The sequence below is a fragment of the Pleurodeles waltl genome, chromosome 1_2, assembly GCF_031143425.1.
Source record: "Pleurodeles waltl isolate 20211129_DDA chromosome 1_2, aPleWal1.hap1.20221129, whole genome shotgun sequence".
Classification (NCBI taxonomy): domain Eukaryota; kingdom Metazoa; phylum Chordata; class Amphibia; order Caudata; family Salamandridae; genus Pleurodeles; species Pleurodeles waltl.
This window is the reverse complement of record NC_090437.1, coordinates 1,319,422,864-1,319,432,943: the sequence shown is the minus strand read 5'-3', so window position 1 is coordinate 1,319,432,943 and position 10,080 is coordinate 1,319,422,864. Positions and strand designations below refer to the sequence as shown.

General features: G+C 43.6%; 1 protein-coding gene across 1 annotated transcript; it reads left to right on the top strand.

The window, feature by feature from the left end:
- The first annotated feature begins 4,963 nt into the window (after positions 1 to 4,963).
- Positions 4,964 to 9,598, top strand: LOC138251316 (uncharacterized). Its single transcript, XM_069205640.1, has 2 exons — positions 4,964 to 5,083; positions 7,311 to 9,598. Exons 1-2 carry the CDS (start codon positions 4,999 to 5,001, stop codon positions 9,212 to 9,214), a joined length of 1,989 nt encoding a protein of 662 aa, XP_069061741.1. The 5' UTR covers positions 4,964 to 4,998; the 3' UTR covers positions 9,215 to 9,598.
- Positions 9,599 to 10,080: the final 482 nt, after the last annotated feature.

The following is a 10,080-nucleotide window of genomic DNA, read 5'->3' as shown; positions in this document are numbered from 1 at the left end:
TTCTGTAGTCAGGAAATGGGGAACCAGGTTCAATTTCCAGCGCATCAGCTCAACATTCTGTGATTCTGGGCATATTGCTTAAACTGCGTACCTAAAAAACACAAAAAGGAATGTAACATTGAGCTCTTGTAAAGCACTGCAATGCCCTTGAACCAAGTTTGTGCTGTATAAACATTGTTAAAAAAAATTACCAAAGCCAGTAGGTCTCATCTGTGTAAGATCTATTGGCTGTGTCAATGTTTCTTTAAGTTATGTTATATAGCATGCCTAAAAGTACAAATGAAAAGGGATACAACACCCTAATATAGTGCTTTTTTTTTGTTTCAACCATGCTCTACTATTTGTTTTTTCAATCTTTTCTTGCTATGTTGTACAGCTGCGTGGCTGCAGTACAGCATGGTTGAAAGTAAGAAAAAATGCTTTAAAAGGCACAATAAAGCAGCTAGCAATGTCTACATCATAACACTTTTTTATTTCCTTTAACCATGCTACGGAGCAGCTGTGCTACTGTAAAACATGGCTAACAAAACATTGACAAAGCTGATAGATCCGGTAGAGGCGAGACCTATTGGCTTTGCCAATGCTTTTTTTATATTTGCTACTTCATTTGTGCAGCAGTTTTAAAAGCACTGCAAAGTTCCTTGTACATCCAGCAGCTTTTGGACAACAATAAGAGTGTCAAGATAACTCTGGTGATTAATGTACCTGCTAGAGAGAGAGGGAAGTTTTGTCTAGTGGCAGTTTCGACTCTACTAAGGTAGAGCAGATGGTTAATATGCCTGCTGCAAAGAACCTGCATCATGCAAAGAACAGTATTTCATGTGCATAGCACAGTGGGTTACTACTTTTGTCACAAAGATTCTTTTGTTGCTGAGCCTTTCATAAGTTACAATCGTAATCTAGCACAGTGAGCTGTGAACTGCCATCAAAGAGCTGCATGCAAACTGCATGGCACAAATTAGAAAGTTATGTTTTTTCCCTTTATTTGTCCTTATGCTGCTAAAAAAGGTTTGCTTGCATAGAAATACCTTCTTATTACTAAAGCCAACGCTGACCACTGTGTTATTTTCTGAATCCTGAGTCTGTGCGTCTCCAGACCAAGCACTCTTTGAAAATGCCTACTAGTGTGGATGACATGTGAATCCTACACCTTGTAGTCCCCTGTAAAATGCTCTGACACCCTACACTGGTATGAGAGGCGCTATAAAATAAATGAATTACATTTGACATAGAGGCTTTGGAGAGATGAGAGGCCTTATGGTTTTACTTCCTTTCCCCTACCACATATTTATGTGAAAAAGCTTTCTCAGATCGTATGTACCTTAAAAATAAAAACATAAATCGCTTGAGAAATGTAGAATCTGACCTGATGATTCAGCTTTCTTAAATCAAACCAAACATTGAAAGTTAGTCGCCGAGATGCAGTGCCAACCTTCCCATTAAAATCTTTCAATTTTTGCATATTTTTTCAATATAAAATAATTATTTCTTTAGTAATTCGAATATTTGGTATATACTTCATTATGTTTTTTTTGCGAATTACTGTTTTCCCCGCTTCTAGTAGTGATTCAGTAGGGGCCCTTGGAGTCAAAAGGTTGGGGACGGCTGCGTAGAGTCAGTTACCTTTTATGAAAATAGGCATTGACAAAACCAGTGGATCTCACCTTTGCAAATTGCTTTTAGTGGTGGTCAGGACCCTGTGCACCAGTGTTAAATAAAAAATAAAAAAATGAAGGTGTAATGGTGGCCTCATTATTCCACTGACATGCATGTGCTTTACAACATATGTGCACGTCAATGTTATGATGCAGACACCATTTGTTTATTTTGATTTACTGATCGAAAACGCTGACGACACTTGGCTCTGTAAATTTTAAAATTTTGATTTTTAGCATCAAAATGCCACTTAAAAAAAGGGCCACAGCTCTTGAGAGGTTGAGGTGGAGGGTTGGTGGGGGAAAGGCAGAACATGGAGGGAGGAGGGGAGAAACACAAAAGGGAGAGAACACAGAGGTAAGAGAGGGCAACACAGAGGGATGGATGTGGGAGAGAAACACAAAAATGTGAGAGAGCAGTGCGGGGAGAGAGAAGCACTCGGATGAGGTACAACAACAGTTGGTGAGGTTGAGAAACACAACGAGACAGCTGGAAAATAAATGCATTGTGGAGTGCTGAGGCAAGAAGAAAAGAGACATCTAAGCACGAGAGAGGAGAAAAGCAGATGGAGAAGAGGGAGCAACATGGAGTGGGAGGAAGAGAAAGACAGGTGGAAAATACATGCAGTCTAGTGGAAAGCTTAAGCAAAAATAAAAATGTAGCTCTCCTGAAAGTGATCAGCGAAAGGATAGCCAATGCTATAAGAGAGGAACAAACACAAGCTGGACCAGGCCAACCATTGAACAAGAAGAAAGCAAATGAGAGTGACAATAGGTTGAACTATGGTGAGCAATGCGCCAGTTTTTAAGGCCGCTGTAAGACCTTGGTAAGCTGAAAATAGGTATATTGCTACCAGAGAAGTTGCTCGAACTATAATAAGTAGATATAGATGTCAAACAGCTAACAGGTGCAGTAGTGGTTTTGTTATGCTGGAACAGTGGGTCATCTCCTTGGAGCCACCTATGGGCAAATTTATGAAAAGTGGCGCATCATGTCATGATGCGCCACTTTTCTTGTGCCCCATTGCGCTCCCTTAACGTCACCATGTGTGCACCATATTTATGTTACGGCGCACTATGGCGCACTTTAGGGAACTAGTGTCAGAAATGTTGCTGCTAGTTTGGTGCTTTGCAGGATTAACGCCAACAATATTGCAAAGTGACAGGAGGCCCATGAAAACAATGGGAGCCTCATTTAATGCCCGCCTTAGACAGGCGTTAAAAATGACGCTTGAAATGGTGCAGTGAAATCTCATAGCCTGGCGCAGGCATAATGTGGCGCAAGGGTTTAAAAAGTGGCGCAATGCGTGCATAGCGCCACTTTGTAAATATGGCACATCGTTTTTGCAACCTTAATGCCACATTAGCATTTTAAAAAATGACACTAATGTGGCTCAAGGTGGCGCTAGGGCCTTCTTAAATCTGGCCCCTATTCTTTAATTAGGAGCTGGACCAGGGGAGGTCTCTCACAGATGCCCCTCACTGTGAAAAGGGAGAAAGTGAATAGCTGAACCGCAAGACCGGCCTCAACTTGTGGGCTATGTGGGCTATGTCTTTTATCACAACTCCAGTGTCAGGTCGTAGAACGATGCAGACAGAAGTGGACAACCGCTCCTCTCATCATAGCAGTTTACACTGCAACTCTAAAACTCCTCACAGCAGACACAGGCAGGGAGGTAAGTGGGTATTGAAAACTCCGCCTGTAAACGGAGAAAAGTTTTCTGTCATGGCCTGTCCAGCATGGCAGCAGTGAAGGAGTAAACTGCAAATACCCTCTGTTCAACTAGGAAACAAAGCTTCTCAGGTACTTGACTATGACTATGACAGTGCTGGGTAGGTGTTCAAACTCTAATCTGGATATTGTATGTATGTATGTATGTATAGTGTTTTTATAAAGCGCGTTCCGGCCCGAGGACATCGAAGCGCTGACTGTGATGAGGCTGTGCCATCTCTGCAAGAAAAAGAATCAGGGTCCAGACTTATTGTGGGAAAAGCCAGGTCTTGACCCGTTTCCTAAAAGTAAAGTAGTTGTGCTCTCTCCTAAGTTCCAGCAGGAGTGAGTTCCAAATCTTTGCAGCCGCGATAGTGAAGGCTTTGTCACCCCACTTCACCTTCTTGGTGCGCGGGATTTGAATTTTATGGGTGCTGGCAGAACGCAGCAGTCTTTTGGGTCTGTACCACTGTAATTTGGCCGTCTAATACTTAGGTCCAATCCCGTGGGCGGCTTTATGGGTAATACAGAGGGCTTTAAAAGAAATCCGTTGGGCTACTGGAAGCCAGTGTAGACTTTTAAGGCTCTCCTTAGCAGAAGCTGATCGTGGCAGGTTCAATAATATTCTAGCAGCAGTGTTCTGCATCAGCTGCAGTTTATTAGGAGATCCTTTGTCCAGAATGAGCAAAAGAGCGTTACCGTAATCCAATCTGGACAGGACAAGGGCCAGAGTAGCAGTAGTTCTCCATTGTTTTAGAATATAGGGAAACATTTTCTTCAATTTCTTCATAATCCACATGCAGGTTTTAATGGTCTGATTGACCTGGGGTTTAAAAGATAAATGGTCGTCAAAAAGTAGTCCTAGATTCCTTGAGGTGGAACCCGGCATAGGAGGGGTGCCACACTCTTTAGGCCACCAGCTAGAGGACCACTGTTCCCTGCTTATCCCAAAGCAGAGAATCTCAGTTTTATCACAGTTAAATTTTAGCCAGTTGGCGTTCATCCAGCTGTTTACCGCTAACATACAAGCATTAAAAAGAGCCGCAACTTCCTCCACGTCTTTATTGATAGGAATGATAAGTTGTGTATCATCTGTGTAGGAGATTGGAATGAAGCCAAACGAGCGTATTAATTCTGCCAAAGGGGCCACATAAACATTAAATAGAGTAGGGCTGAGCGACGAGTCCTGCGAAACACCGCATGGCAAAAGATAAGTAGGGGATCTGAAATCTCCACAGCTTACCGTAGACCACCTATTGGTTAGAAAAGATTCAATGAGCTTAAGGGCTTGATCCCTGACACCTATATGATGTAGACGTTCTAACAGAATATGGGGTGCAATGGTATCAAATGCTGCTGACAGGTCCGACAAAACCAGAAAGACATTATATGTATGTAGATATTGGAGCTCTTTGGGGAATGGATGGGCCGAGTTAGAGAAAACTCCATTCACTTTCTATGAAACATTTTCAAGTTTCCAAATTTTAGCCACAAGGTTGTTCTTGCTACTCGTAGCTTCAGATAATTAAAGTTTCAAGTTGTCTTTCTTTTCAACATAAGTGATAAATGGTATTTCTCTGCCGTCCTATTCAGGAAGAAGATCCGGCTAGCAGTTCCCCCAGACCCAGCACCATGGGACCCCGGATACTAATGTACTCGCTGGCCATCACGCTGTCCATCCTGGGGAGTTCCTATTCTGGCCCAGTTGCCATTTACAGTAAGTTATCTGAGACAGGAGTCTGACCTATGTCAAGAGAAACAGTGACGTCATGAAGTGACAACAGAGGTCGTGACTCTATCAGACATCTTCTCCCCCCAGAGCAAGAAGGTTTGCAGGGCATCTCATCCCCACCAAGAGTTATACAAACAAGGGGTCATAGACTGACGGGTCGGTTCATTCTTTGGAAGTGCCCTAGATTTTCTGACGTCAATGCCACGCTGCATGTATGCTGCAGCTCTCAGCTTTAAGGATGTCTCCTTAGTACACAGACTCCTAGTGGGTGCTTAGGCCTTATTTAGAGATGATCAGAGGACACATCATTCTCTGAGCTGCTTGACGCGTGATTCGGAACACACAGCAGTTTTTACATCAGGACTAACATGTTCCTGCAGCCCGATTTTCCACACTCACCTTTCACCTGCTTAAAACAGGCTTGAAGCTGTGACATTACTGCTTTTAGTAACTTGACACAGCAGAAAGTTGTGTCCTTTAGCATCAGTGAAATGAGGGCCCCAGGGCCACAGATTAGAGCTCATCCGTTTGTAAAGGCATGGCTTAGGGAGCTAACATGAGTAAACCTGCATGTGTGCGGGTCTATGGACGCATGGCAGAGCTCATCCATGGATGTAAAGTCATGGCTTGGGGAGCTATCATAAAGGAGTAAGAATGCATGTGTGCGGGTCTATGGACGCATAGCAGAGCTCATCCATGGGTGTAAAGCCATGGCTTGGGGGGCTAACATAAAGGAGCAAGAACGCATGTGTGCGGGTCTATGGACGCATAGCAGAGCTCATCCATGGGTGTAAAGCCATGGCTTGGGGAGCTAACATAAAGGAGTAAGAACGCATGTGTGCGGGTCTATGGACGCATAGCAGAGCTCATCCATGTGTGCGAAGCCATGGCTTGGGGGGCTAACATAAAGGAGTAAAAACTGCATGTGTGCGGGTCTATGGACGCATGGCAGAGCTCATCCATGGGTGTAAAGACACGGCTTGGGGAGCTAACATAAAGGAGTAAGAACGCATGTGTGCGGGTCTATGGACGCATAGCACAGCTCATCTATGTGTGCAAAGCCATGGCTTGGGGGGCTAACATAAAGGAGTAAGAACGCATGTGTGCAGGTCTATGGACGCATGGCAGAGCTCATCCGTGTGTAAAGCCATGGCTTGGGGGGCTAACATAAAGGAGCAAGAACGCATGTGTGCGGGTCTATGGACGCATGGCAGAGCTCATCCATGGGTGTAAAGCCATGGCTTGGGGAGCTAACATAAAGGAGTAAGAACGCATGTGTGCGGGTCTATGGACGCATAGCACAGCTCATCTATGTGTGCAAAGCCATGGCTTGGGGGGCTAACATAAAGGAGTAAAAACTGCATGCGTGCGGGTCTATGGACGCATGGCAGAGCTCATCCATGGGTGTAAAGCCATGGCTTGGGGGGCTAACATAAAGGAGTAAGAACGCATGTGTGCGGGTCTATGGACGCATGGCAGAGCTCATCCATGGGTGTAAAGCCATGGCTTGGGGGGCTAACATAAAGGAGTAAAACCGTGTCTGTGTCTAGTGTGCCTGTGTGTACTGGTATTTTTTCCATATCTGCTATATATCGATCTTCTCTTAGGATGCCCATGTCTACTGGTGGCTTTAACTGTTTTTGACATTGTGGTGACCTCGTTGATGCAATCTCCTAGCAGCAGCATCTCACCTTCACTGCTACAATAACTGATGTCTGGGTTACGCTTACGTATTCCATTATTTCAGTCAGGACATATTCATTCATGAAATAAGGCATCAGAGAGGGAGCAGCCATGGGACAGGAAGTGCACTCGTGTCACCCGGAAGAGATTGCTCTCTCTACCATCTCCATTACATAAAAGTCAATAGATTGATCTAGATATTTATGTTATATAATGACGTGTGTACATCCTTCCTCTGTCCACGGTTTCTTGTTGCTAAGCGGTTTAGAGAAAAGGTTAAATTTGTACCAAATAAAGATCTTTTGAAATGATGAACCTTGTTGCTGTTGTCCTACATGTGAAGTCTGGTTCTGTGAGAGAGATTAGCTGAGCAGCAGATTACCTTTGCTGGGATTAAATGACTGAATGGGTGTGCTAACCCCTCCAACTGGACATATTTTGCTCTGGATTTGTGTTGTTAGGCATTGTATTCTCTGTGATGGTCACTAACTTAATTTTAACAACATTTTCTGGAATGCATTTTCTCTAGGATTCAAGAGGGAAGTTGACTGTACAACATCAGCTGCTAATTTCAACGATGCATTCAGGAGCGTCACAAAAGCTGAAAAGGTCAGGCAGCAAACCGAGATAACAATGAAACCCTACGCCAACTGGGAAGAGTTCCTGATGCCCGCACCCATCTCGATTGCTATTTTAGGAGAGCTGGCAGCCATTTCATCAGCCGGTGGTGACTTCTCTATCAACCTGAATCCACCAGAAAAAGGCTTTACACACATGAAATACCCAGAGTCCTTTGCTGCCACCCTAATGCAGGTTTGCAATAAAGCCTGGGTTTCCTTCAGCACAGCAAACAAAAACATGGATCAGATCAGGCTCCTCACAGTTTCCATGCCTGGTGCCACTAGAGACATAGTCAAAATTCTCTTCCAGAATACTGCAATTGTTCGTGCCCTGCTCCCACAGCGCCTACAGGCTTTTCTCAGTGTGTCCAATGAATGCACATCCTTGGCTCAGTCTGTGGAGGCAAGCTTTTCTAGCACCATTCATCTAATCCAGGAGGTGCTTGAAGCTTGCCTGAACTCCAAGAAGGGCTACGAGAAGAAGCTGACCGATGTGAAGATCGCGCTGGAGCAGCTCGCTGTAAGAGAAGCATCTGCAAACAAATCTTTGCAAATGGCAGAGGAGTTCAAGAAGTTTACTCAAACACAACTAAATGATGCTTCAGATGCTTATAAGAACGCTGTGAAAAACGTGCCCTCTGTGTGGGACACCCTGGCTGCTAATTATGTGGGTGGCATTCTTGACGCACTGTCTTTCTCTTCAAACAACCTTGTACCCAGCAGCATTGATACAGAAAAACCTGCTGATGCTGCTGACACAAGGAATGTGAAGTCCACTCAGGCGACCAACAATATTTGCTCCAAGTCCAATCAGATGACAGCTATCACAGAAGGACTTCGAAAGGCCTTCGGCAGTTCGAAGGAAACTATTAACCTGAAGGTTGTTTATGATGAGAGAGAACAGTCAGTGACCACAAACTATTTAAAAGGACTTGCATTGTCTTTGAAAGAGGATATAGCTGATGAAGATGAGTGTAAAGTACAAACAATAATGGATGCTGTTTTACAGTATGTTATCACTGTTTGTGAAGACTTGGAAACAGCTGCATTATCTAATAAAACAGACGAAAGCCACTTGAAACTACTTGCTCAAAAGTTAAACTCAGTAATTAGCAGGTCACTAAAAGTTGATTCCCATTGTAAATCAGCAACTGATTCTCAGCCTTTACAGCAAAAACCACCAAATGCAGCCAGCACTCAAGGCCGTGTTGGTATTGGCACTCATACTGCACAAATGGCACAGGCACGAGTAACACAATCCCTTCTTCAATTACAAAGAACTGAGGACATGTTCAAGGAATCCTTCGAGAACCTCAAAAAAGAAAATGACAAACTAACATTGATCCTGATTGAAATGAGGAGCCATAAACTGGAGAAGATTGATTTTGAAACAGCCAAAAATATGCTCATCAAAGGCCTGGATGCCGTGGGCAAGGTGAAGGAGCAGTGGGAGAAGATGATCCGCTTCTTTCAGATGATATCCAACCTCATTGAGTCTTGCCTCTCAAAAGATGTCAATGAATTAGTGCAGTCTGCCAAATCGGTGCAGAGCATTCCCAACTATTCTTCTGAAGCCTTTGTGAAGGACATGTTGTCCAACCAAGCATTCAAAGTCAGCAACATTGCCCACTTAGTCAACATGATCTCGTCTACTTACTGTGAGGTATCCCAGCGCTACCTGATGGACCGAGTGAGCGCTTTAGGAAGACTCCTCACCATGACTCCCTCAAACCCAGAGTTCCAGATCGAGCGCGAGAAGCTACAAAGTGGTTGTACAGAGGCTCAAAAGTCAATCCAAGACCTGGTGATCTAAAAAAAACAAGAGTTTGACATAAGTTTAGAGGGGAGAGTTCAGGAAATGAATTGCCAGCTGGGTGCAGCTATCCCACCCTTACCAGCAGAAGAAAAGAAGGTCATCAATGAGGTTGTAAAAGCAGGGGCAAGTACTGTGAAAGGTTCAAGTAACATGGAACTAGACCCATCTGATTTTATGTAAGAGGGGCAACATATTCTCTCTAAGTCATGTTTAATTCCTTGAACTTTGCTTAGGCACTGATGAATTGGAGTTGGTGGGTGGAAGATGTTTCCATTCCAATGGGTGTTGGCGGCAGGTACTTTACACTTGGTGTATCAAGTCTTTTGCTCTAAATACATGTAAATTCATTTGAAATATCTCTGCCTTGAAATAAAATCACTGTTAAGTATCTATGTCCTTGTTTTTTTAAATTAAAAGACCGCAAGAGACATCTATCCTTGAATTTTAAACGTCACTTACCGTTGTCCTTGGACTCAGCAGAGACTCATATATTCTGACCTTTGAGCTGAAAGAAGTGTCAGGTACCTCTGAATTTTATGCCTTGTTCTAACCAAGAGTTCGGTATTTAAAGCACCAGTACATGTCCCTGCGTAGTAGGCAGTTTCCAGATCAAGCCCTCTGCAGACCTAATGTGTTAGGTGGTTAAACATTATACTTTGGGTATGAGCTAAACATGACATAGACTTCCCATAGGCTGCCCATGGGTGTCAATGTTATAAGTGTTCAGTAGTTAGCTGAGATATGAACACCAACTTCTTTGGTTTTTATCCAAAATCATGCAAATGCTCTTGTTTCTATCTATTGTAATCTGTAACACAATAAAGTTACCTGCATATGATTCAATGTTGTTTTCAGTTCTGTTG